At 42.8% G+C, this 27257-nt stretch overlaps 1 protein-coding gene across 1 annotated transcript in view; it reads left to right on the plus strand.

The window, feature by feature from the left end:
• Positions 1 to 461: 461 nt before the first annotated feature.
• Positions 462 to 27257, plus strand: part of SAMD7 (sterile alpha motif domain containing 7) — a 32750-nt gene continuing 5954 nt past the window's right edge. Inside the window, exons 1-6 of the mRNA XM_075548902.1 lie at positions 462 to 547; positions 2595 to 2719; positions 5552 to 5630; positions 6594 to 7207; positions 12717 to 12838; positions 18585 to 18695. Of these exons, the coding sequence (XP_075405017.1) occupies positions 462 to 547; positions 2595 to 2719; positions 5552 to 5630; positions 6594 to 7207; positions 12717 to 12838; positions 18585 to 18695 (1137 nt within the window). The remainder of the gene's footprint in view (positions 548 to 2594; positions 2720 to 5551; positions 5631 to 6593; positions 7208 to 12716; positions 12839 to 18584; positions 18696 to 27257) is intronic.

Genomic DNA, 27257 nt, shown 5'->3' on the forward strand with positions numbered 1-27257 from the left:
CTATTAGAAGATTCCCTTCCCCATTTTCTGTCTTAGCCTTAGCTACTCAATAGAAACATTTTTTCCAAAGATCGAACAGATGGAAGCACTTATGGATTTGTACCTCTGGAAATGTAAAAGTTGAAATACATTGCTAGAAGGGAGTCGGTATTCTTGGAATCTTGTGAGACTGGTTTAACCTCATCGCTGCTGGTGGTGTGTCATGACATTGCCTGTGGGCTGGCGACAAATTCCGAGGACTCTTCCTCAAGCACGGAGTTCTACAGGTGGACGTGGCAGCTTCCTGTGCGGATGTTTCTGTCTAAGTGCAGTCTTGGTGTACAGTCTTCCCACGTGCTAGGAAAAGACAAGAGGATTTTCACTGGGTTCAAGGAGAGTTCTCAGAGTTGCTTGGTGACACCTCTCTCTGATTCTTTTTAGACTTCCAGCCGTGGCAAAAGCTCTTGATGGTAAACCCAACGATGGCCATGAACCCTTTACTGACACTAGCAGGGCAGCAGAGGGCCCCAGGTGGCCCCTCATCATTTGAACCTCAAACAGTGGACAGGTAATTCATGCCAATATAACATTTCAGTGTAAGGATAGAGTGGATAGTCTTTACTTTTAGAATCATGTTGCCCTCCGTGTTGTTCTATTATCTAATGCTGTCCCAGTAAGCCAGAGTACAGTAATTCACATCCAGATACCCAGCTGGCCACACTTTCAAGATACCTCCCATCACCCTTCTAAGCCTGCTTGCCCTGCTCCGTCAGCGCAGAACTAGTGGGCACTGCATGTGTCAGGCCATGCACCAGTGCAGGCTCTGCACACCCTAAGGCCCCAGCAGTAGAACCATTCTTTCTCTTCAATAGGAGTGAAATGGCAAGGCTTTGGTAGCATATTCTGGTAGGATCCTGCCTTTGCTTCTTTCCACTGAGTTGAACTGCTAGTGACCACTGGACCTTCGCGAATGAAACACATGCCCCCCCCCCATGTATTGTACAGGAGTGAGTGAAAAACTATTGCTAGAAAGCCAAAGAAACCTTTAGTCCTCAAAACGTGAAGCTCATCCTCCGTTAAGATCTATGCACTTCCAAAGGCAGTGTTTCCCTGTCTCTAACCTGTCCCCCAAAGAATTCTGGGCTCTTCGATTTATACCTGTCAAAAGGGCGGTTTTGGCATCCTCGGGGGTCTCAATTGGTGTTCCTTTTCAGTTGAGTTTGGGGAACCAACAGAAGTTAGAAGGGGCAAAACCATGGCGGGGGGGGGAGGGGCTGCAGTAAGGCTTCCCCATGAAATTCCCATAGACAGCCCATGCAGGTGCATTGGGATGGAGGGGAAGAAAACCATCCTCCATGTAACTTCTCAGGCCTTTTTCTCACAAATGCAGTTCTCAGGTTCCTTACAGCTGTTTAATGACGAGGCCCTATGGTCATCCGGTACCCATGGCAGGGTGCGGTGGGGGTGGGGGGCTATATCTATCAAGATGCCCTTTTTGGAATTCTTAAACCCATTGTCATAGCTGACCTTTCTGCTTGACTTTGACCTAGCAGATTGCCTCAGAAGTCACTGAGCCTTCTTTTTGAAGACACCCCAATAAGACTAAAACACGTGTATCGCTGAGGACTTCTCTGCACACACCCACTTACGGCAGAGACATGTTTACACATGTTTTATTAGGAATAAACCTGTGCACGTAGGAACTGGAAGCTAACCAACTATACCTTTTGACTTACTCTCGTACACTGATCCCAGATGACAAACCCAAGCCAAAGGATTTCCATTAAAACGAGAAAAGAATGTGGTATCGGACAGGGTTCTCTAGAGAGACAAACCAGATTGCTAGTAATTATATATAAATATATTTATAAAGATAGATATATAATTCAAGAAATAAACCATTAATTAATATACAGATAGATAATACAATAAATTAACAGTTAAATTATAAAGCAGTGAGACACTAGCACTCCTTCAAGTTTTGAGAGCTGCCAGTTGCCAGTCCCCTTCTGTAGAGAGAGCTGGGCTATATATACCCAGGCAGCAAACAGCAAGGCAGGTCCCCAACTGTCATCAACTGTCGGTCCCCAGCTCCAGAAATGAACATTCCAATTGTGTGGGCTTAAAGGGACCTCAACCTACAGCAACACAGTCCACAGGCTAGGCATCCCACAGATAGTGTACCCCTTTAAACTGAGGCACAGAACAACCAAGGTGAGGCTCACCGAGCCATTTATCCCTCTGCCCTTCAGTTAATCCTACTTGTGTTTATCGGCCAGGCTGGCACAATAAACTATAGCAAATGCTGTGGTCAGAACATGATGGTCATGGAGACTTTGAGAGTGGGATTGATCTGATTCGATCTCCTTTCCCAGACATCTCTGAAACTTTCGCAGGTCAATCCTTCCTTTCTTACTTCCCCCTAATCTTTCTTAATACATTTCTACTTCTACCAGTAGAAACTGCAGGATTTTATACTTCCTCTTAGCAAGACATGATAGAATCCTATATAGCCAAAACAAACCACACACACACACACCACTGTGTAAACAATCACAATGAAGAAATGTTTGATAGCTCTGTTCTTACTTTATCTTCTTTGTCTTTTGTTTTAGAGATTTATTTCCTTCTACTGTACCTTCCACTGATCCAAGACAGTATTGTGTTCCTTCCCTGCTTGGATCCTCAGTGATGCCGAATGCAAATACGCCCAATGTGCTCCCCAGTCATGTCTACGCAGGTAGGGGCAATGGACGCTTGGCTCTTGCGTGCAGAGCCAGTGGTTGACTGCCTTCAAGTTTTCTGGGAAAATTTGAAAGCATAATTGTATGATGATTGTTTCTGCAGTTGCTCTGTGAACTCAAAACATGGTGGGTAAGTAGTGTAACATGATGAATTGCAGTATCGCTACCTGTGCATCTTACCCTGTAGGTTTTCCACCCAGTAGGTCATACTGAGGACTTGGCTTGTATTCCGATAAGAAGGGAAGCCTAAAGTTGAGTCTGAGAGACCTGGTCTGACTTGCATTTTACTAGGCTACTGGGAAATTGGGTCCCAAAAGGCTTGATGATCTGTTTCGGCAAAGATGACAACGAAGCAAACTTGACGGAGTTCAGTTCTACTCTGTGACACATGGGGTCCCCAGGATTTGGAGGTGTCCCAACAGCGACCAAGTGTGGGTTTTGTGATTAGTCCCTCTTGAGCACACTCTAGTCATGATTTTCACTGACTTCAATCTACTGAAATGGTTTTAGTTAAGAACCCGCACAGACAAGGCTGGTGGCTTACTGGGTTATGTGTTGGTCGGCAAGCCACAAGCCCCATAAATGGAAACCACCATCCACTCCGAGGGGAAAGATGAGGCTTTCTATTCCCCTAAAGATGTATAGTCACAGAGGAGCCTAGGGCTGTTGTGCTTTTATCGAGTCCGAATTGACTCAGTGGCAGTGAGTTTGGCTTGCGGGAAGGATCTTACTTAACCAACGAGCAGTTCACTTGACACATGTGTTCATTCTCTCCTACAAAGTTTTCTTCCAAAAAAAAAATGGCCAGGAACTCCGCCCACCCCCACCCCCAAATTTTTTTCCTTCCTTTAGCTTTCAGCCTATTAGAGAAAGAGGAAGGTCCCTAGAATAGATTTGGTGAGCTCAGATTTCAGAAAGGTCTACAATATAGGCAATTAGAATTGTGTCCCCTACATGGAACTTTTTAACTAGACTGTCTTTGCATTCCTGAGCAGCGTGCCATGGACTATGAGTTTCCTACCTGCTGTTGACCCAAAGGACAGTCCCTTGAAGTTTCTGAACTATAACTTGAAGGAACTGAACGTGTTAAGGTTGGAAGTAACTCCTAGGAGTTAATACATATAACCTCATACAGTTTACAAGTGGCAAAGACTCTTTTAAAAAAGTTATGATAAGGTTTATTTCAAGTTTTCCCTCATGGTACTTATCCTCTTGTTAGGGAAAATGACTTTCAACATGTAAAGCTGTGACTGAACAAAACTATGCAGAGTTGGTGTAAATCACTGTTCTAAGATAGTGTACAGACCTGTGCTGGCCTGTGAACGGTGTGTGGCAGTCAGTGCATAAAGGGCGGGTGGGTTCCCTGGTGGCACGGTGGTTGCTTGTTGGGCTGCTAAGTCAGCAGTTTGAAACCAGCAGCCGCTCTGCAGGAGAGAGACAAGACTTTCTGCTCCCACAGTTACAGTCTCCAGCTTCTACCCTGTCCCGTGGGTTATCTGAGGTCTTGCTGACTCAGTGCTGGTGAGGTTGGGTGGGGTTCACTAAGAGGCCTCGTCCTGTGCCATCCTCACAGAGCCTAGATACTTTTACAGCAATTTGACAGTATAATTTTCACATGCCAATCACATCATTAAACATGCGCTTGTATTTTGTCTTCATTTTCCTAGAAAGTCATTCTTACTGTATTTGACAAAAGTAGTGGTTCATGATGACTTGGGAATTTCAAACCAACCATGTGTCCTTTATCACAGATGGTTTGAGAAATAACAGTATAAAATCAAAGGGCATTATGAGCCCAGAAAGAAGCTCTGAGGGCACCACAGTGAAGTGCCCGGCTGCCAACTGACAGGTCAGTGGTTCAAACCCACACAGTTGCTGCACGGGAAAAACGTCTCGCGATCCACTTCCATAAAGATTAAAATCAAAAAGCCAAACTCACTGCCATCGAGTCAATTCTGACTCATGGTGACCATGTAGGGCAGCATAGAACTGCTCCCCTGGATTTCCACGACTAACTCTATGAGAATAGAAAGCCTCACCATTCTCCTCAGGAGCTGGTCTCTGAACTGCTGACCTTGATGGTCTCAACTCAATGCACAACCACTATGCCACCAGGACCCCTCTGTGAAGATTAGTCTAGAAAACCCTATCAGGCGATTCTACTCTGCCATGTGGCATTGTTGTGAATCAGCATTGACTTGACGGCGTCTAATAAATAACAACAGGAGCCAAAGAAAAGAAAGCATCAATGTAGCACAAAGCTACAAGACAAAAAGCCAGCCTTGGAAACTCCAGCAGCGCTGTTATTTCAAGTTTCTTGGGAAGCTTGGCCTGAACAAAATCATGTAATTACTGCCCAATTCCATGACAGCCGGTTTGAAACATCTCACATATATGTACAAGCCTGAAGAGAGGCGTTTCTATCTTATCCACTTGAGTCCTCGTGGCATTTATTTCCAGGAACCAAGAAGGACTAAGCTAATTTTAAAAAGAGAAAAGGTCAACATAAAATTTTAAAAAATATCAATTCTTACTTCAAGAGCAAGAGATGCATAGGTCATCTCATCATTTGTTTTTTCTTTAGAAGGACAGCAGGGAAATATTGCCAATCATGGGCCCAACAGTCAAAGAAAAAGATAAAAGTATCTAATCGTTACCACCCCATCACCACGGTGACTCGCAAATCCTGCACAACGATGACCCTATGTGCTTTCCGAGGCACTGCTCCACTGGGAGCTTCGCCAGAGACCTGATGTAGCGTCGTATTTCATTTTCAAACACACGTTGTTCATTTGTCTGTGGGGTGGGCGGGGCTTTCCCTTCCTCAGGTTGGAGCATCCTACCACCTGAGTCCATAAACGCCCTGGCCAGAAGGAATGACACGTCTCAAAGGCATCCCTCTGCCAGGTAACTTACCCACGTGATTTCCGTGTTCATTTATTCATGTATTACTTACAGACAGCATGTCAGGAAGATGATAAGCGAGAAACATAGAAGAGTAGGCACAGATTAGCTACGGATGAAAGCAAGATCAGACATCACCTAGGGAAGCTAAGTGTGGTGGAGTCTGCAGATCACCCCACCTTTCGTTGTGATTCTTCGGAAATCCATACTGGCATTCCTGCCTTAAAGATTCCTATCTGTCGAAAGGTAGGATGCCAAGCTTGCCAGCCCCACTACAGACTGCACCACAGGCCTCCTGTGAGCCCTTCCTGATTTGATTAGATGTGGTCAGCTGTCGTGACCAGAAGAAAGAAAACACAGCAACCACAATACAAGGGTATGGCCCAAGGGCGAGAGAAAGCATCAGGGTCAGCTTGTTCCTTACGGAATCCTCAGGAGTCCAGATGGCCCTGAAGTGAAAACACCAAGGAGTTCTCCCTTCCGCTCATTCTCCTTCACATAGGGATGACTCACATTGCTCGTGACCTGGTCTTGATGATATAACACTATTACACGGAGGTTATTATACTACTATTACAGTTGAGACTTGCATGATTTACTGTCTCTCATGGGTCCCACTAGGATTATCATGCAGGCCTTAGAAAACATCTGACCAGGACTAATCTCTGGCAAGAAATGACCCTGTGTTGTCCCCATCGTTGCTAAATTTGCCACATTCTCTTAGAAGTGAAAACTAGCCGCACACATGCCTTGTGAGATTCAGCCTAACTTGCACCCTCCCATCTGGCTCCCAACTCTTCCCTCAGTAGCTTTTCGGAGAATTCATGCTTCTGCCTAACAAACGCCAGATAAGCATGTGGGGACGCACAGAAAAATCCGAGGGCCTGTCTTAGGGACGGTAGGGGACCCTTAAAATAGATATTTCTAAGGATGGGGGCTACATAAAATATATCATTTTGTTTTTAGGACAGAAATGGAAATGTATGCCATTTATCAACAAAGGAGAATGGAAAAAGTTAACCCCAAGGGCCTAGGTTTAGGGACACCATTCCTCTATGGCTCCAGCATCCCTGCAGCCCCAGCCTCCTACCACGGTAGAAGCATGCTCCCAGCCAATGACCAGCATTTCCACAGAAGCACCTTAAGAAACCTTCAGGGAAACCCTGCGCTGGTGGCAACTGGTCCATACTTTCTAGAAAGCTGGGAGCAGAGATGGCGTCGCCTCCGGAGAGGTACAGGGAACCAGAACGTTCTAGACAGTGATACAGAGCACTCTAAATATCAAGCAGAATTTAAACTCCTAGACCAGACTGGTGCGGCTCCCTGTGAAAAGAACGACCTTGCAAAGGACCGTGACGCGGAAGGACTCCACAATCGGAAGTCCAGGGAAACCGAGGAAAAGCCACCTGCAGCGCCTGCCCAAACCCGGGGAGACCTCGAGGCCACCCAGAGGACGCCCTTGGCAGATCACAGCACCTCCCCGAAGGCGAAGACCTGGGAGGGTGGGAAGGAGAAGCCTCCACCGCGGTCGCTGGGAGCCGCCACTAAGAAGAAGCTAGATCTCCCATCGGCTCTGCCAGGTGGGTGTCTCAGATAGGCAGGTCCTCATTAAGCACACGTTGACACATCCTAAAATTCCCTTTTTTATCCTATGTTTCTTAATCCTGACTACAACGATGCAACTTTACTGAAGCTACTTAAGTTAGTTCCAACATGCTGTATCAAGGAAACTATCTGGACACTGATAAGTGGGTGTACAATTTTCAGTAAAGACTTAGGAGGTAAAGCGTAGGCAAGCCAAAGAAAATCCATTATACTTTTGTATTAAAATTTATATTTCACATGCTACTAATTTTATCAACAAAAGACTTTCCTTAGATATATGAATTTGATTTCTGGTATAGCTAAGTGTTAAAAATAGTTGAACAAAAGCATTTACTCTGATGATCCATCCCATGATGCTATCTTCTTACCTGAAAACATTTTTTAAAGGCTCATGTGCTATCCCCAAACACCACACACTGAAGGATTTTCTAGAACTCATTTATTTTTTCTTTCTCTTATTTTCTTGATTTATTTTCCCCAATAGTTTTATTGGCCTAGAACTCACATATCATACAATTCAAGAGTTTAATAACATTAAGAAGAGTTCGGTAACATTTTCCCCATTCTTGTATGTATCACTATTGCCTCCCAACCTCCCTGACACACCCCAGGGACTGTCTCTATAGATCTTACCTTCCTGGATTTCATATACAGACAAACATTTTTTAAAATACAAGGGGGAAAACTAACAAGAATAACAAAGTAAAACAGATGAAAGCCTCAATAGAAAAGAAAGAATATTGTGGGGCGGAGACTAGCCATTTAGGGTGCAGTGTAGCAACGATGAAACATACAACATTCCTCTAGTTCCTAAATGCTTCCTCCTCCTCCACTATCATGATCCCAATTCTACCTTACAAATCTGGCTAGACCAGAGGATGTACACTGGTACAGAGAGCAACTGGAAACACAGGGAATCCAGGGTGGATGATACCTTCAGGACCAGTGTTGAGAGTGGTGACATTGGGAGGGTGGAGGGAAGGTGGGGGTGGAAAGGTGATTGCAAGGATCTACATATAAGCTCCTCCCTGGGGGATGGACAACAGAAAAGTGGTTGAAGGGAGACGTTGGACAGTGTAATAGATGAAAAAATAATAATTTATAAATTATCAAGGGTTCATGAGGGAGGGGGTGGTGGGGAGGGAGGGGAAAATGAGAAGCTGATGCCAGGGGCTTAAATGAAGAGCAAATGTTTTGAAAATGATGAGGGCAGCAAATGTACAAATGTGCTTTACACAATTGATGTATGTATGGATTGTTATGAGTTATATAAGCCCCCAATAAAATGATTTTTTTAAAGAAAAGAAAGAATAAAAATTTAAACACCAGAACAAACTTAAATGGGTCATAAGGGAGATGAAGTGATAGAGGGCTATATTGTAACCTAATAGCAACTGCACCAATACAATTTCCAATCCATTTGGCATGTTAGCAGAGCTGCTCACATTCCTGGTCCATGGTTAGACGGGATTCAACAGGGGCGTAGTCCACATATATTTCCCCTTCACATTTTGAACACACTGAAACAGTTTTAAAATGGGTCACAGGGATATCAAATGGCAATATAATACATTTTGACGTAGCTACATCTGCAATAATCCACTTTACAATGCTCTCTGATAACAGAGATATTTATATCCCCTAACTATGTTCGGACAGGATTCACCAGAGGCTTAATCCGTGTGTGAACCCTACAAATCCATCTTGGGCATCCACTGCCATCCATAGCCTTCTGAAAACTGAGTGTTCACAATTTAACTCTGATGCCATTTCCCTCCTTTAGATTTGGATTAGATTATTTGCAATCCTTGGATTACACAGGCTTCTTCCAGATGGGCTGAGTTGATGCATCACTTAAATGGCTGCTTATTTGAACACAAGTCTTTAAGACCCCAGACACTATTCTTTCTGATACCCAAGCACCATCTATTGTCTTCGCCACACTTTGCTGTAACACCGTTATCTTCAGTGATTGCTTCACTAGGTCAAGCATCAAGCAGGCTTCTATTGGGGCTAGAATTAAGTGCAAGCCCCAAATCCATTTATGCATCTATGGTTTATATATGTCTCTGGTTCACCTTAGAGACACCATTGTTATTTATGCTAGAGAACATTATCAATCATCCCCCTGGGGCATCACTTCCACTGCGATCGAGTCAATGGTAACTCATATAGAGCTGCCCCTGTAAGTCTCTGAGCCTGCAAAGCTTCACAGTAGTAGAAAGCCTCATCCTTCCCTTCAGGAGCGGCGAGTGGTTTTGAACTTCAGGCCTGGCAGTTAGCAGCCCAATGTATAACCACTACGCGTTGATAGTATCATTAGTTTACCCAATGGTATACAATGTAAAACACTACTGAGAAAATGAAAATTTAGCAGTATAGGCCAGCTATGAGCCACAACATATGAATTGTTGCCTTGTACAGATTAGACACTTAAGTGACTGGAAACTATTTTCACAAACAGCGAAGGTTGGTGATAGTGCAAATCTTCCAATATTTTCATTCATAGCTGCAAAGTCACACCTCCCAGATTAATACATGTCATAATGAAGCAAGGAGGGCTTTAAAATAGTAAGTTTATAGTAGTTCCAGGCCACCATTCATTGAGCACCCTCAAGGCAAGAGATGTAAACCAAAGTCCAATGCCCACCAGTTCCTTTCCATTGGGCTAGCCATCATCTGCTTCTCACAGTAGAGAGTCTCAGCCTTACGTCCAATGGATACAAATGAGTTTGCGGTAAAGCCCCATTCACGAAGCGGGGGTTCCACATTGAGTCCTTCTGGTGAGACCGAGGAAAGATACCGTGCGACTCAAAAGAACAGAATCTAAAGTCCCAATAATCTACAGCACATGGACTGGACAACAAGGGGCCACTAGAAATTATGTCAAAAGTGTCCAATTAGGAACCTAGGACAAGACAGTCTCCCCTTGGGTTCCATGTAAGTATTGTTTTTTCCCCGTTGGGAGGTTGCTCCTCCTCATTTATTTACCAACAGAGATGCAATTACCTTCTCTGAGACATACATGCCCCCTACCCATCTGTTGACTTGAATTTCCAGTACCATTTCCATATCACTCTGGTGAGAGTATCTGTTGGATTAGAGGGACCTTAGCATGATTTTGTATTCGACAATGGAATGATCTTCTCCCTCTCCCCAGATCTTGAAAAACTGACCCCAGCTGAGGTGAGGCCCTCTCTGGAGTTTTTAGGATGTACTTTTAGAGGGGTGATGTATATTTCATGGACACTAGGCAGGTCTCTACCTTGTGGCTTAGGAGGCTGGATTAGAAGGTTACATGCTCTGGGAGCGGTGGCCTGCCTTCATCTTGGTGTTTATCTTACAGTAGTGGACTCATACCAGATTTGTCCTTTGGTGGTTGGCTAACTTCACCCATCCTTATGGTTTCCAGGTCCCTCATGTCCTGGTTCCATTGCTGTTTGGGAAGCATGCATAGTATTCCACTGTGTGTATGTAGCTGCGTTTCTTTGTCCTTTCTTCTACTGATGGGCAATTGGGCTGTTTCTAGGTTCTCGCTATTGTGAACTGTGCTGCCACGAACATGGGAGAGTATATGTCTGCTTGTGTTCTGCCTCTTGTTACTTTGGGGTATTTTCCCAGCAGGAGTGTTGCTGAATTGTATGGTATTTCTAATCCCAGTGACTCTAGGTATCTCCAGATCGGTTTCCACCATGGTTGTACATCCTGACAAGCGCATCAGCAAAGTATAAGAGTTCCCATTTTCCCATGCCCTCTCCAGCTGGTATTGTTTGTTTGTTTTTTAGTTGGGCTACCACTAGGGTTTTGATTTGTACCCCTCAGATGCCTAGTGACTGTGAACATTGCCTCGTGTACTTGTTAGCCATTCGAGTGCTATCCTGGTAAATTGTCTATTATGTCCATTGCCCACCTTTTAAGTAGGCTATTTGTGATTGTTTTTTTAAATTGAGGTGTTGCAGAATTCTGTAGATTTTAGTAATCAGTGCCTTGTCTGTTATGTCATTGCTTAAGTTTTTTCCCCAATCGGTGGACTGCCATTTTACTCTTTTGAAGACGTCTCTTGATGTATGTTTTATTGTCAGTAGTCTAGTTTATCTTCCTCTGTGTGTGCTTCCTTTATTGTGGCTGGTGGTCCTGGAATGCCCTGCGCTGGGCCCTTCGATCTATCTCATTGACGGCCTTGATAGTGCTGGCATCTACATTTAGGTGTCTAATTCATCTTGAGTCTGTTTTGTGAGGCACGGGGTGAGGTATGGGTTGTGTTTAATTATTTTGCAGATGGAGAGCCAACTTTTCCATCCCCATAGATGGATGAGGAGATTCTTTTCCAAATTAATGTTTTTGGTCCTTTGTCAAAAATCAGTTGACTGTATTTGGATGCTTGTTTCCCTGTGTTTTCTGTCCTGTTCCTTTGGTCTATGTACTAACATTATACCAGAGTACGGTGGCTCAGGTAGTTAAAGTTTATTGTGCCAACCTGGCTGATAAACACATGTAGGGTTAATTGAAAGGCAGAGAGATAAATGGCTTGGTGAGCCTCGCCTTTCTAGTTCTTGAGTCTCTTGCTTTGTGATGGGCGGACCAGGGTGCGGCTGCCTTATCCAGTTCCTTGCTTTAGCTGGCAAGGCTCACTTCCTGCAAGACATCCCTGAGGAGAAACCACATGTACCTACCCCGAGCAGCCCTGGGTGCTGGAGTAGCAGTGTTGAGCCCCCTGCCAGCACTGAGATGCTTACACACTCACTGATTTGGCTTTCCTCCTGCAGTCAGCATCATAGTGTGTGTTTTGTGAGATGGAGGAGGACTTTGTGGATTGGTGTTGAACATATGGGCTAATGTTGGAATTGTGGCTTTGGGCAGCACTGACTTGGGATGTTTTCTTGATGTGCACTCACCCTTTATATAAAACTCAATCTTATACATATGAGTTTCTGTGGATTTGTTTCTCTAATGGACCCAGACTAACACAGTGACTGTATCATAGGTTTTAAGGTCAGGTATTGTAAGACTTCCTACTTTGTCTAGAAATTCTTTAGATAAAATAGTTTAAACCACTGTGACTTTTGCCTATGTGTACTAAATGTCCTTCACACTACTTCCTTATTAAGAGTTAATATTTCATTTTGATGAAGAAACAACTAGATTCTCTATAGAATTTGATAAGCCATGTACTACCATTGAGCGTGGTCACAGTAATCTGGAGAATGAAATCCACTGGACACTTCTATTACAATCTAAGAAAACCTGGAGTAGATCTGCAGCTTCTTTGTTGTCTTACAATAATACTATCTCTAAGGATTCTTTCACTAAAAAGTATTAAATTTATAAATAAATCTAGTAACTTTTAGAGGGGTTCCACGTAGATGGGTAGGAAGGAATCACTCTGCAGAAGCAAATATCACACTGTATAAAACTGTGCTCTTACCTTCTCTTTCCGGGAAAAAAAAATGTGTAACACAAAATCATTCCCTTTCCTTTTTAAAGGAACACATGGGCTGCTTGCAACTGGAGAGAATCTTTCTTTGGATGAAGACATGCAGAAATGGACCGTAGATGATGTCACCAATTTCATTAATGGCCTGCCAGGCTGTTCAGGCTATGCTCAGGTGACTTAAATAGTATTTGAAGTGTTTTCACAAAAGTATGATGCTCTGAAATGCACATACAGTTCCTTGATCACAAGTTCTATCATGCTCAAATTTCCCATAGCCACCTTTCTTTTGATGCCATGGGCTCCCCTGAGATGGAAAGGTGACTCAGATTGGTGGGACCTGCATCACGTGCCCACATCCCTGCTACAGGAAGGCTGGGACCACTAGTGTTTGGCTTCTCTTTCTCCTCCAAGAAGCTGTCTCTGTTTCCCATCCAGCGATTTACTGACACAGTTCCAAGCAACAATGCCCCTACTAAATGTGGTATTGTTGTCTGTGGTTCCTTTGTTAAAGGAGAACGAAACAAAGAAACGGCACTATGATTTAACTCATTCATCATGAGTTGTTTTCCAGCTCTTTTATGGTAATACTTTTCTCCAGTATAATCCTGTTATATTTTTCCTTCAGTTCTGGTTATGGGGTTTATAGAAAAAAATTGACCCAGAGTTAAAATTATATATATATGTTCTGAATCATAAAGTGTAAGTTCAAATCCTGGCTCTTCTACTTTCTGGGCATGTGCCTAAGCCAAGTTGCTTCTCTATTCTCGGGTCCCATTTGTAAAATGGGATAATAGTTATGCTAGAGTTTTCAAAAGATTGTTGTAGACATCAAAGAGTGACTGGCATCTTGTAACTGCTCGACCCCGTTTTGACATTTACTCACTTATAAACATAAATGAATGACATAATGCTTTATGACACCAGACGCTCCTTTAGTGAACCTCTTGTGCAAAAGTTGTATTTGTCACATCTCCCACTTTTGTTTTTGCATAACTTGATAAAATGTTGCCACCTTTGCATCCACTCAATTGCCTGATTATTTTATCATTAGTCATTGACCATGGGAAAGTCACTTTTGAAATTCCCATATGCCACTCATCAAGTGCCACATCAACCACAAATACCACCGAGTTACTGAATTCTGACAACTGCCAGAAATGGAGATGAACATGTGATACTGATGCCTGTAAGTGTGTGTGTGTGTGTGTGTGAATTTTGTTTGAACCCCTATTGTTCTTAAATAATCAGGAATCCACAACCACAAAAGTACAGTGTATCACAATTGCTCTTACAGTGAATAATGTAGCATGCTTTTTACACTGTAGAATCCCAAATGTCCTCACACTGCTTGCGGGCTTCTAGAAATCCACGCCTATTCCCGACTCCCGTGGAACCTGTCCGTTTCTACGTTGTGCTCCATTCTTCACACCAAGAAGTGGAACCAGTTATGCCCAGGCGTTTCCCAAATGTGTTCAGGATCAAGTGCTGCTCTTCAGTCTCCACAGGCGACTGCAGGGGCAGCCAGCTGCAAGAACGCCTCTGTGCGCTCTTCCTGCCACCTGTCACCACTCTGCGCAGGAAGGGGGAGACCCTATCGCCAGCACCCTCGCCCTCCCTTTCAACCCCGAACAACGAATCTCCAGGAAGCTGCTGTGCGCAACTCGCAAAGACCCTGGCCTAAAAGTTCCACTGCCTTTGCTTTACAGCCCCTTCCTTTCAACAGGTGGGTCCAAGTCTGCAGGACTAGACGGAGCTCTACAATCCACCCTCTTCTTCCTCATCTCTGCCCAGGGCCAGGGGTGTACTCATCAACCTGCAAGCACCTGCCTCCCGTAGGCAGAAAAACGTTTTGGTTCCCCCGACCTCCCCAAAACAACAACTAGAATCCAACACTCCTGTGCAAATAATCTCTTTCCAAGAGATGGTAAGAGAGGCTCAGTGGCTCCGCCTGTTAGGGACGTCCCGGAGAATGAGCCACATTTTTCGTTTGCCTTTAGTACTCAGTGTCTAGTGAGAAGCACCCAGCAGATAAAACTACTCCACTAACGTAAGTGAAGTTACTAAACACAGGTCACTTGGCCTCAATACTCTGATGCGAATGGAGGGAAACCATGTCCTGGGTGACAGTGGGGTGCTTGCTCTGCCTCCTTGCCTCGGGTGGGGTGCTGGTACTTACACCAGGGCGGAGGCTTAAGCACATATTCATTAGGCTCTGGCTGCTCCCCCAACTCTGTTTGAAGAATTCCCTGCTTGGGGGTGCCTCCTTGTTTGGATGCTCAAACAGACCCATCTCTCTGCTCACTAGATGCCCTGCCATGGAAGGAGAGAGGGCGAAAGCTACCACCAATTAAGTCTACTTGTGGTTATCGGCTCGCTTGTTGCTGTTGCTTTAACGGCGGTGAGAACAGCAGGAAGAAAAATCCTGATACGCATCATGCAATAGAACCACCTCTGGTTGCTCTCGAGTTGATTCCAACTCATGGAGATGCCGTGTGCATCAAGGTAGAGCTGTGTACCAGGAAGCTGCCCATCCTTGGTTGCTAACCCTTTCTTCTGAGGCACCGCTGGGTGGACTGGCAATGACCAGTGGCTACTTATGAACTATGGTACATGTGAATTTACAAGTTCTCTAATGTGTAAGCTGAGGGTCTGGGATAACTCATTCAACCTCTCTTATTCTTTGCTAAGGCCTAATGATAAAAGTCCTATTTGTTTGCCACTGGTTCTGTCCTAGGCATCGTACTGGGTACATCATTTGCCTTTTAAATTAGATTGATGCCCACTTTGCAGACTAGTGAAATTGTGTGCTTGCACGTGACTGCAAACCGAGCTATTTCAATGACACTAACCCTACATTGAGGATATTGTGCCGTCCGGTTTCCAGCCAATAGATGGTGGCGCCGAAATCAGACTCCGTGAAACTACAGAAAGACTGTGACGGGAGAAGCTCAGACTCCATGAAACTACAGAAAGACTGTGACGGGAGAAGCTCAGACTCCGTGGAACGTAGCAGTGAAGGGAAGAAGATGTGGCGCAGTGCCGAGAAACTGGGAGGGTTTGTCTCTTTTCCTTATTGTTGTTTAGAGACTTGCTAAAACGACAGTGTTCTAGAAAGAGCCAGCAGAGCAGAGGTGAGAGACAAGGGAGGGAATTATCTCTTGAGTCCAGCCTCCGAGGAGGGACTGGTGGGGCCCATACACATGTGCAGAGACAGTTCTCAAACAGTGGAGGAGCCCTTTCCGTTGTATCAGGACAAAGAAAGAAAATGTAAGTTGTAGGCTCACTGATCAGAGTTAGAGAGAATTCTTACCTAGACCTGCTCTGCCCTTCCCGCCCACCCACAGTCTATTTACATAAGAATGAGGATGGGTCCTTTTAAATTTTTTGTCAGGTCTAGAACACAAGCAGCCTGACTACTGTTCACTGTTGCCAAAAGTGAACACCCTCAGCTGCTGACCAAAAGGCTGGAGGTTCTAGCCCATCCACAGCCACCTAGAAGAAATTACCTCTGAGGGGAAGAATTACTTCCCCCAAATCAGTCATTGGAAACCCTGTGGAGCAAGGTTCGATTCTGACACAGCTTAGAGTTGGAGTTAATTCCACAGCAACTGGCATGGTACTGTTTCTTTTCCACTGGCTTCTTTCTTTTTACTGGGAAGTCAAGAGGAGCGCTGGAAACAGGCGCTGTGTGGTCTGAACGCTGTGGAGGGTGGAGAAACCGAAACAGAGAAAATGCTCATCGGGAAACCCAGGATGGCCAGACCAGCTGGAGATCTTGAAATCGTACTACTAGCAATCTTCCCGTTTGTTTTTTTTTCATATTCATCTCCTCATCTGCTTAGGACCTTTGTCTACCAGCAGTTTGGACAAGCTTCGGAAAGAAAGGAAAGTGGGGTCACATCCAGTACAGAGTCAGACTAAGCAGCTGGAAAAGTCATGTGGTGACAGCTGTTGCCTGGATGTTCATCTTCCCTTCACCCCACCCCTAAGGCAGAAAACACCACACTTGTAAGTGTGAGAGATGACATCTGTTGCCGATGACTTTTACCTACACCCATTTACTTGGGTGATTTGTCCATTAATCTTTTCATTGACTGAAGCTTCTACATTTATCGCACATCTTTTACCTTGTGGTAGCCATGACATTGGAGTACACTGATAAATAAGACTGAGCCCTGCGCTCAAATTTAAAAGTTGCAGATTTTACCTGAGTCCCTTAAAGAATCATAAAGAACTCCAGATTATTAAAGAACACAATCTACTAGGCCTAGTACTGTGTCTGCAGGTTCTATTCCATGCTTGTCATAGTGTCTGGGGTCTCAGAAGCTTGCAAGCAACCATCCAAGGCTCAACAATTGGTCTCTACTCACCTGGAAAAACAGAGGAAGAAGTAGAGTCTGGAATCAGGGAATAAATGGAATGTGTGACTAATTGTCTCCATGAGCAGCTTCCTCCTTTGCCATGAGACCAGAAGAACTGGGTGGTGCCCAGCTACCGTGACAGAATATTTTGATCAAAGATTCTATAGAAAAATCCTGATCAAAAGGATGGAAATGCAAAACAGAATGTCAAATTCTCATGGACTCCAGAGGCGGGTTGAATCTATCTGTTGTCCTGAGATGGTCTTTAAACATTAAATTTAAAATGTCCCCTGCAGTCATCTTAAAATCAAACAGTAGTCTAGCTCAGGAATCAGCAAACAGCGGCTCAAGCACTCTGTAACTCTTTTGGCATGTCCATGTAGCGCTGAGTAAAACTGACAAGTTTTAAAGGATATTACTCAGACAATGGTGATTTCATTTGTTTGTAAAACTATATTTCTGGCTCTCAAATTATTTTTAAATTGTTGTGAGGGACAGGATTGGCCATTCCATCTCAAAAGTTTACTAACCTCTGGTCAAGCTTACGTAGTAAAAAAAAAAACTGCTTTGAGCCTTATGGTTCTTAAAGCACTGTCTATGTGGGGGCAGAGTGTCAAGAACTTGGGGTTAGGGAGTTTATGTTAATGGAGGAAAAACAGCTGAGAACAGCAGAACACAAATGGATGCATGCTTGAAGAATGTAATTAATGAATTGTATGTGTAGAAATTGTTGACGTGGTGTATGTTTTGCTCGCATACTCTCAACAATGTCAACAAAATGAGTTTCAGGAAAATGTGTGTGTACACAGTGATCTAGGTGGTTAGCAACAACCAACCAAAACAAAACAAAAAACTGAGCAAAACCAGCATGTCACTGAAGCACAGATGAGAGAGAAACTAAAAGTAAAAGATGTTTGTGTTAGACTGGGTTGACTAGAGAACAAATCCAGAGACATTCGTATATGGATCAGAAAGAGCTTTATATCAAAGAGCAATTGTCCCAGCCTAGTCCAGAACAAGTCTGTAAGTCCGATATTAGCCCATATGTCTGATACTAGTCCATAAATTCCTCTTTAAGCTCACACACAACATGCAATGATGTCAAATGCAGGAAGATCACAGGCCAGTGGGTGGAAAGTCTTGTGGATCCAGTGGTGGTGGAAGCATCTCAGCGCTAGCATGGGTCTCCACATGGCTCCTCCAGCTCCAGGGCTCTGGCTCCATCAGTGTGTCTCCATGTGGCTTGTCAAAAAAAATGTGTAGCAGAGAGGGTGGGTGTGTCCTGCCTCCAGGGAGGAAGAGAGGAAAACTCACAGATTTCTCCTGAGAAGGCCACGCCCATAAGGAGGCATCAATCAGGCTATGACCTGATTGACAGGGTAGACTCCACCCCTATGACCTATTTAACAAGTTGACATGAAATTATGTAACTACCACAATGTTATAAATGTTTCTGTGATCATAGAGAAGGCAACTTTTCCTAACCAAAATATTTATATGAGAGTAATTTTTAAAAAATCAGTTGGACAAAGTTAACACCTTTTGTGTTTAAATAAGGTGTTTAAAGATCACGCGATTGATGGAGAAACTTTGCCATTACTCACTGAGGAGCATCTTCGAGCCACGATGGGACTAAAGCTGGGACCTGCTCTAAAGATTCAGTCTCAGGTAGGATGACGTCGCGTAATGATTAGAGAGGTTGTAAAAAAACAAATTCACTGCCGTAGATTCCGACTCACAGCAAGCCTGTAGGACAAAGTAGAACTGCCTCTGTATATTTCTGACACTGCAACTTTAAAAAATAATTTTATTAGGGGCTTGTACAGCCCTTTACACAATTCATCCTTTGTGTCAAGCACATTTGTACATTTGTTGCCATCATCATTCTCAAAAGATTTTCTTTCTACTTGAGCCCTTGGTATCAGCTCCTCGTTTTCCCCCTTCCTCCCTCATGAAACCTTGATAGTTTATAGATTTTTTTTCATGCCTTATTGTCTCCCTTCACCCACTTTTCTGTCATCCATCTCCCAGGGAGGGGGTTATATGTAGAACAAGGAGAGTAGCAAGGCTCATCTTTCTCCAACAGAGCGCCTGGTGATTTCGAACTGTTGACCTTGAGGTTAGCGTTCCAATGCATAATGCACTACAACCACTAGGGCTTCTGGTAAGATAATGAAGCAAAAATAATTAAGCAATGAGGTTTGCATATGTATGACCTCTATTTTCAATATAATTCATTTAATTGTAAGTATACCAATTTTTAACAAGAGTATGCTTAGCAACCGGCTGGCAAACTTCCTAAAATGTCCCTCTCAACTTTTGTGAGCTGGTGCAAACCACTTTCAACACCCCACTGTACATGTGCATGTGTTATATGTCTTCAGAAACCAATCGATTCTGACCATCTCCACTGCTTCATCCTGGTCCCCATCATCACCACCATCATTATCATCATCAGCATCATCATCATCTCTCCCACCATTCATCTTCTCATGGTTCTCCCTGCCCTTTGCTACCATTCACACAGAGTTTGTTCACAAAGGAATGAAGAGCGGTCCTTTTAAAGGGGTTTTGGGTGTAGCATGTGCTGGAGTCTTTCTCCATCTGTTCTGTTGACCAACAGATCTCTGGGACACGAGAGACCTAGCATAGGATCGATACATAATCATTGAAAGGATGAGCAACACTAAAAGTGAATCTTAGAAGCACCTACTAATTTTCCCCAGGATGTATGCAGAGCAGAGACTGAACTATCTGCAATCAGTTATGTCAGGAGCTGAGATTTCTGAATTTCCTTCAAAAATTATATTTGCCTAAAATGTTTAGGTAAAGAACTTCATTATTTCTAATGCAAATACTTTAATGTTTCCACTGACTATAATCTTTTTAAATTTTTGCTAATTTTGAAATAAATTTAGATATACAGAAAAGTTGTGTAGACAACATAGAGCATTTCCCCACACCTCTCACCTCACTTCCCCGTGGTACGTAGTCAAGGCTAATACATTGACATTGTTCAACACAAGATTCCTTTTCCATGTATCATGGTGGTAAATATATATATATTTTTAAAAGCATTTTCCCTCTGAACATTTTTTTACAAGATTCACTTTAAATTATTGATCAGTTTATCTACTGTGTCTCTTGGCATGCTCACAATGACACTGCACTGCCTTCTTTCAGATCTTAATTTTTATTCTTTCAGGCTTTTGCCAAGATCCCACTATTTCTAAAAAAAAAAAACTTTGAAATTTTTTGCCCTTACTCATTTTCTAAAAATTATTTTACATATTTCTAAAATGTATTTTGTGGTTAATGATGTCTTGACTTATTTATAGTGTAATAATTGAGAATTAGCCGAAATGCTCATCCCATGGGCTTTTCCTTGAATACAGACCTTCCCACTGAGGCAAGGGCACGCTCGCAAGTACTAGAAGAACACAGAAACGCTTTACCAGAGCCAGGCTTCCTAGAAAGAGAGGGATAAGGAAAAAACAAGAGGCCCTGAATAAACTGGAAAAATAAAAGTTCTTGACAAAAACGCTCATAATGAATGTGCCTTTTTCTCGTGACCACGTAGCTTCCTAATGCGGCTATAAAAGAAAGAGTAGCAAGGGCTTTAAAGAACAGGAATTTATTTTCTCACTGTTCAGGAGACTAGAAGTCCAAACTCAAGGCCCCTGCTCTAGAGGAACGTTTGCTCTGTTGGCTTGGACGGAAGATCTGTGTCTCTTTCCAGTTCCGTAGCGTGGCATTACTTGGCCCTGTGAGCCTCACGCAGTAACTATCTTCTCCCAGGTGTGCATTCTTTGGTGCATTCTTTTTATAGCGCTGAGACACGCTGTACTGATATGGCCTCATCAACAAAAACAAAAATTTCCACCCGCGAATAGAATTACCTCCACGGGGGCAAGGGGTCTGACACATTTTGTTGTTGTCAGGTGCCATTGAATCCGTTCCAACTCGCAGTAGACTTGTGTGAAACAGGACAGCGCACTGCCCAGTGCTCAAGAGCATCCCTATGTTTGCGCCCTTGGGAGCAGCCTCTGTGTGAGGCCATCCCATTGAGGGCCTTCTTTTTCTCTGACTTTCTACTTTACCAAGCACAACGTTCTTCTCCTGAGACTTGTCCCCCCTGATAACAAGTCCGGAATATGTGAGACAAAGACCTGTCTTCTTTGCTTCATAGGAGCATGTTGGCTGGCATGTTCATTGTCCTGGCAAGCCATGGGACACTCAACATTCTTCACCACCACCAGGAAGTGGAGGGCTCAGCTTTTCTCCAGTCTTCCTTATTCGGCGTCCGCTGTGCCCATGCAGGGGCAGGGGCAGGCACCCCTCAGTCCTCCAAGTCACATATTTGCTTATGAACGTTTTAGAGGAGAGCTTGCAGCAGATTGGACCAATCCAATAAGTCATTTGATTTCTGTTTTGTGAGGGTGAAAACCTTCTCTTGACTTTTTGTGCTATTGCTCTCCTACAATATGTGTCCTTTTGCAATTGCCCTATTTCAGTCAGCGTCATGGCTTCCAAGTTAATTTTCCTTATGAGGAGTGTTGCCGGTTTGTTCATCTGTAACCTGGCCCAGTGTTCCATTGTGTACATGTCTTCTAGTTTGTGGCTCCACTCTTCTGTTATCGGCCATGGGGGGTTGTCTCTCTCTTCGCTATTGTGATTTGATAAGCATGTGTGTGCACCTATGCCTATTTGTGTCACATCTATTATTTCTCTAGGACGTGCACCTCATCGTGAGCTTACTGGATCGTGTGGGATTTCTCTTCCCAGCTTTTGAACAAGTGCTGTACTGTTTCCCATGGTGGTGTGCCCTTTTACAATTCCACCAGCTATGCGTCAGCGTCCCAGTCTCTCCACATGCCAGCACAGTTCACTTTCTCGGTTTGTTTGTTTAACTTCGCTATTAATGCTAGGTACATGTCCTAGAGAAATGATAGTTGTGACACAATTGCTATTAATGCTAAGATAATATCTCAATGCTGGTTGTTTTTGGGTTTTTTTGCATCTTTCTAATGGCTAATGATTGTGAGCATTTCTTCATGTTTGGGGGTTTTGTTTTGTTTTTGCCACTTTAATGCCTTCTTTGATGAAGTGTCTTTTCATAGTCTTTACCCATTTTGTAAGTGGATTCTTTCTGTTTTTGCTGTTGAGATAATTGATTTTCTGTAATTTTAAGAGATTAACTCCTTGGCCAATATTCATTGCCAGTTTTCCTCCAGTCTTTTTACTCTCTTTGTGTTGGCTTCAGATGTACATTTACTTTTAGGAGGTTCCAGGCGTCTGGCTTCTCTTCTGCTGTTTATGCATTTTTGGGGTTATATTTGATAGTGTATTTACATCATGTGTTAAGGTCCCTAAATTTGTCCCTGATTTTTCTTTGATAATCTTGATATTTTTAGGTTTTTATATCTAGATCGTTGATTCATCCTGAGTTCATTTTTTATACAGTGTAAGTGGGGCCTGCTTCATTTTTCTGCAAATGGGTATTCAGTTTTGCTGCACTATTTGTTAAAGAGACGATCTCTTCCCCCATTTAATGAGTTTCAGCCCTTTGTCAAAGATCAGCTGTCCATAAACGGATGGGTTTGCTAATGGATTCTCAATCCTGTTCCATTGGTCTATGTGTCATGTTGCAACAGAGTTAAGGTAAAATTTTAAAAAGGTAGTAACAGATCCTAGGAAGAGTTATACTTTAACAAATGTGAAAACCTAGAAAGCATGGGCATGTTTTTGTTTTGGTTTTTTTCCTTTGACTCATTTGTATTATTTTAAAAGATCATTTTATTGAGGGCTCATTCAACTCTTATCACAATCCATACATCCATCCAGTGTCAAGCACATCTGTACATTTGTTGCCATCATCATTCTCAAAATATTTGCTTTCTACTTGGTATCAGCCTTGGTATCAGCTCTTTATTTTTCCCTTCCATCCCCGCTCCCCCCTCCCTCATGAACCCTTGATAATTTATAAATTATTATTTTGTCATATCTAACCCTGTCTGACGTCTCCCTTCACCCACTTTTCTGTTGTCCGTGCCCCAGGGAGGAGGTCACATGTAGATCCTTATAATCAATTCCCCCCTTTCTACCCTACCCTTCTTCCAACTTCCCGGTATCACTAATCTCAGAACTGGTCCTGAAAGGATCATCTGTCCTGGATTCCCTGTGTTTCCAGTTCCTATCTGTACCAGTGTACATCCTCTGGTCTAGCTGGATTTGTAAGGTAGAATTGGGATCATGATAGTGCTGGGGAAGGAAGCATTTAAGAACTAGAGGAAAGTTGTATGTTTCATCGTTGCTACATCACACCTTGACTGGCTGGTCTCCTCCCCACAACGCTTCGGTAAGCGGATGTCCAGTTGCCCACAGATGGGTCTTGGGTCCCCAATCTGCACACCCTCTCATTCACAATGATATGATTTTTTGTTCTTTGATGCCTGATACCCGATCCCTTTAGCACCTCGTGATCACACAGGCTGGTCATCGGCATATTTTTAGAAACACACTACCTACCTAAGCTAACACAGACTAGGGTTGAAAAGTTGAACAGACATAACAAAAGAAGAAATGAAATACTCCCCCAAACAGCAAAAACCCTTGGCCCAAAAAGTTTGACTGGTAAATTCTACCAAACACTCAGAGAAGAACTGACACCAATTCTACACAAATTATTTCAAAATATTAAAAAGGTCTTATCTATTATCTATACCTGTGTACATGCTTCAGTCTAGCCTGAGGTGAGAAGCAACTTCGGGGTCATAATAGTGGGGGTGAGGAAGCCTCAAGGAACCAGAGGAATATTGTGTGTTTCATTGGTGCTTTACTCAGCCCTGGTTGACTGACTCATCCCTTCCCTGTGATCCCTCTGTGGGGGGAGGTTCCATTGTCTAGCTCATGACATGGAATCCAGGAACAGAAATGGGAATAGGGATATCAGAAGGGTAGGGGGAGGGGGCAGAGGAGGGAAGGAAGGGAAACCTATCATCACAATGATGGACTCAGAACCACATATGCCCCTCCAGGGGGACGGAAAACAGAAACCATGGAGAGAGGGAGAGAGCGGTCATTGAGAGATTTGAAAATAATAATAATTTATCATCTTTCAAGGGGTCATGAGGGTGTGGGGGAGGGGTGGAGGGAGGGACAAAAACAGGAGCTGATACCAGGGGCTCAATAGAAAGTAAATGTCTAGAAAAAAGGATGGCAAAGAAGGATGGTACAAACATGCCTGATACAATTGATATATGGATTGTAATAAAAGTGGTAAGAGCCCCCAGTAAAGTGATCTTTTAACAAAAAATTAAATAAAATCATAAACCACCTATTTTTCAAAAGAAGCAAAATGGAAATATTTTAAGCAACAGTTTTGTTTTTGTCAGATATTATTTAATATGTTAATGTATTTTCATGAGTATTTTAAAAATAGTACAACAGAATCTTTCTTACAACAGAATCTAGTTTTGAGTGTACCTCTTATTGTTCTTATTTAAGGGTCAACCATATGAAATAATAAACTATATTTCAATATAATATATACATATATATGGATTAAATTACACCTGAATTCATTTTATGAAGAAGCATAGCCCTGAATTCAAAAACAGGCAAAGAAATCACTAAAAAAATAAAATTATAAAACAATATTCCTCATGAATATTGGTGAAAAATCCTTAACAAAACCCTCACCAATAGAATCCAACAGTATATTTTGTTTGCTTTCTTGACAGCTGCTTCCATGGACATTGATTGTGGATCTACTTAAAATGAAATTATTGACAGACAACTCAATATTTCTATTTAAGGTGTGGTCGCTGATTGGTCCAGATGTGAGGATTTTTGTTTTCCTTCTGTTGAGGTTAAATACACACTGAAGGTCTTTGATCTTCATTACTTCAAGGCCTCTTCACTTTCACCAAGGAGAGTTGTTTCATCTGCATCCCACCAGTCCTTAGTAAGTCTTTCTCTAATTCTCAGGCCACACCCCTCTCCATGCAGCCCAGCTGCTCTCATGATTTGCTCAGCACACAGACGGAATAAGTATGGGGCGAGCATACAACCCAGATGCATGCACTTCCTGCTTTTAAACCACTCAGCATTTCCTTGCTCTAGTTGAACAATTCAGTGCTTCTTGGTTTATATGCAGGTTCTGCATGAGCGTTAACTTCTCTAGCTTCAAGAATAAATTTCCGAGTGTCTTCTGATATCCAGTTTGGGCTTCTCTGTTCTCTTTTCTGTTCTTGTAATGACTTTTTGATTTCTTCCTGGAGGCTGTCTTTGATATCATTTCACAGTTCATCGGGTTTTCATTTATTAGTGTTCAGGGTGTCAAATCTTTTGAGATGGTCGCTCATTTCAGGAGGGGTTTACTCAAGGTTTTACTTTGACCCTTGTGACTTTGTTTGAATTTTCTTCATCTTCATCTTGAACTTGCAGATAAGTGATTGGCAATTTGGCGCAGTTGGTCTCTGAACTTATTCTGATTGATGATACTGACCTTCTTCACTGTTTCTTTCCACAGCTGTCATCAATTTGATCCCTACTATTCAATCTGACATGATTTAGATGTATAGTCCTGATATATGTTGTTGAAAAAAGATATTTGCAGTGAATAATTTATTTGCCATGCAAAACTATAACATGGATCTCTGGGATCAGTTCTGACAACAAGGCCATATTTCCCCAATCTGTCTTTCCTTTCCTAATTTTCATATTCCAACCACCAGTAATTCTCAATACACTGGGCATGTGCTTGATCAATTTCAAACTGCCAATGGTGGTAAAAATCTGCAATATCTTTATCTTTGGCATTAGTGGTTGGTGCATAAACTTGAATAATAACGACAGTAACAGGTCTTTCTCGTAGGCATGTGGGTATTAGCTGATACATCTGGATAGACCTTGCAATGCTTTTTTGATCATGACTGCCACACCATGCCTCTTCCTTTGCCCTTCCTAGCATAGTAGACAATATGAGCAATTCAAAATGGCCAGTACAAGTTCATTTCCACTTACTACAGCCTAGGCTAGCAATCCTCATGCATTATATTTCATTTCTACCAACATGCAATTTTTCTAGATTCATACTTCTCTATTCTGATTATTACTAATGGAGAGTTCTAGTTGCTTCTTCTCATTCTGAGCAAATGAAGGTCCCGAAAGTCTTACTCCACCCATATCATTAACATCAACTACACTTTGAAGAGGCAGCATTTTCCAGACCTGTGTTAAGTGTCTTCCAACCGGAAGGGTTGATCTTCCAGCACTGTTCAGTGTGTTGCTGTTGTGCATAAGGTTTTCACTGGCCAATCTTTTTAGATGTAGGTCACCAGGTCTTTCTTAGTCTGGAAGCTCCACGGTGCTTTTCCACAATGCATGGTCTTACTGTGTTTGAAACACAGTGGCATCGATTCCAGCATCACAGCAACATTCCAGCCACCACAGTGTCATAAACTGACAGATGAGTGGTGGACATTTACTTGAGAAGGACACAAGTCAGTAACACTGCTTTCTCCTTCCTGATCACGTAGCCTGGGATTCCTGGATACTTCTGTGAACTCCGTAAGGCCTCAAGTGAAATGTGAGAGGAAAACCCCATATATCTTTGTGAGAGATGCTGGTGTCTGAGATCACTTATTCCATGTGACTCTGAACGTGAGAACATTCACCATCAATCCCACCAGCTTATATTTTCATTCTCAGAAGCTATCACAAAATAGTGATCATTATACCCCATGGGGGTTTCATAGTTGAAATATGACACGGTTCAAAGTATTGCATTTCATTTGCTTCAGTTAAGAAAGTATTTAGCTTATCAAGTCTTCATGTTGGCATGCCCTTTTTTTCTTATATTGGGTCCAAATTTTCTTTGGCTTTGAGTTATCACTTTCTTTGGATTGATCTTTAAAATATGTCCAGACCCTAGTAATCGTCTCCTCACTTCTTGTTAGTATTATTCACTACATTATTTTCACAAGGCTGTGGTTATTTCTTTTTTTGGGGGGGGGGGGTTTGGTTGTTTTGCTTTGCTTTGTTTTTAGGTTGGGTATCCAGGTGGGAGTGAAATGACAATTCATTATGGCTTTGATTTGCATCTCTCTGTTGGTTAATGATACTCAGCATCTTGTCATGAGATAGGTGGTCCTTTGAATGGCCTATTTCATGACTGTCTTTGGCCTTTTGTGATTAAGTTATATGTCTTTTTATTGTCAATTTGTC

Source organism: Tenrec ecaudatus, chromosome 4 (genome assembly GCF_050624435.1).
Source record: "Tenrec ecaudatus isolate mTenEca1 chromosome 4, mTenEca1.hap1, whole genome shotgun sequence".
NCBI lineage: Eukaryota > Metazoa > Chordata > Mammalia > Afrosoricida > Tenrecidae > Tenrec > Tenrec ecaudatus.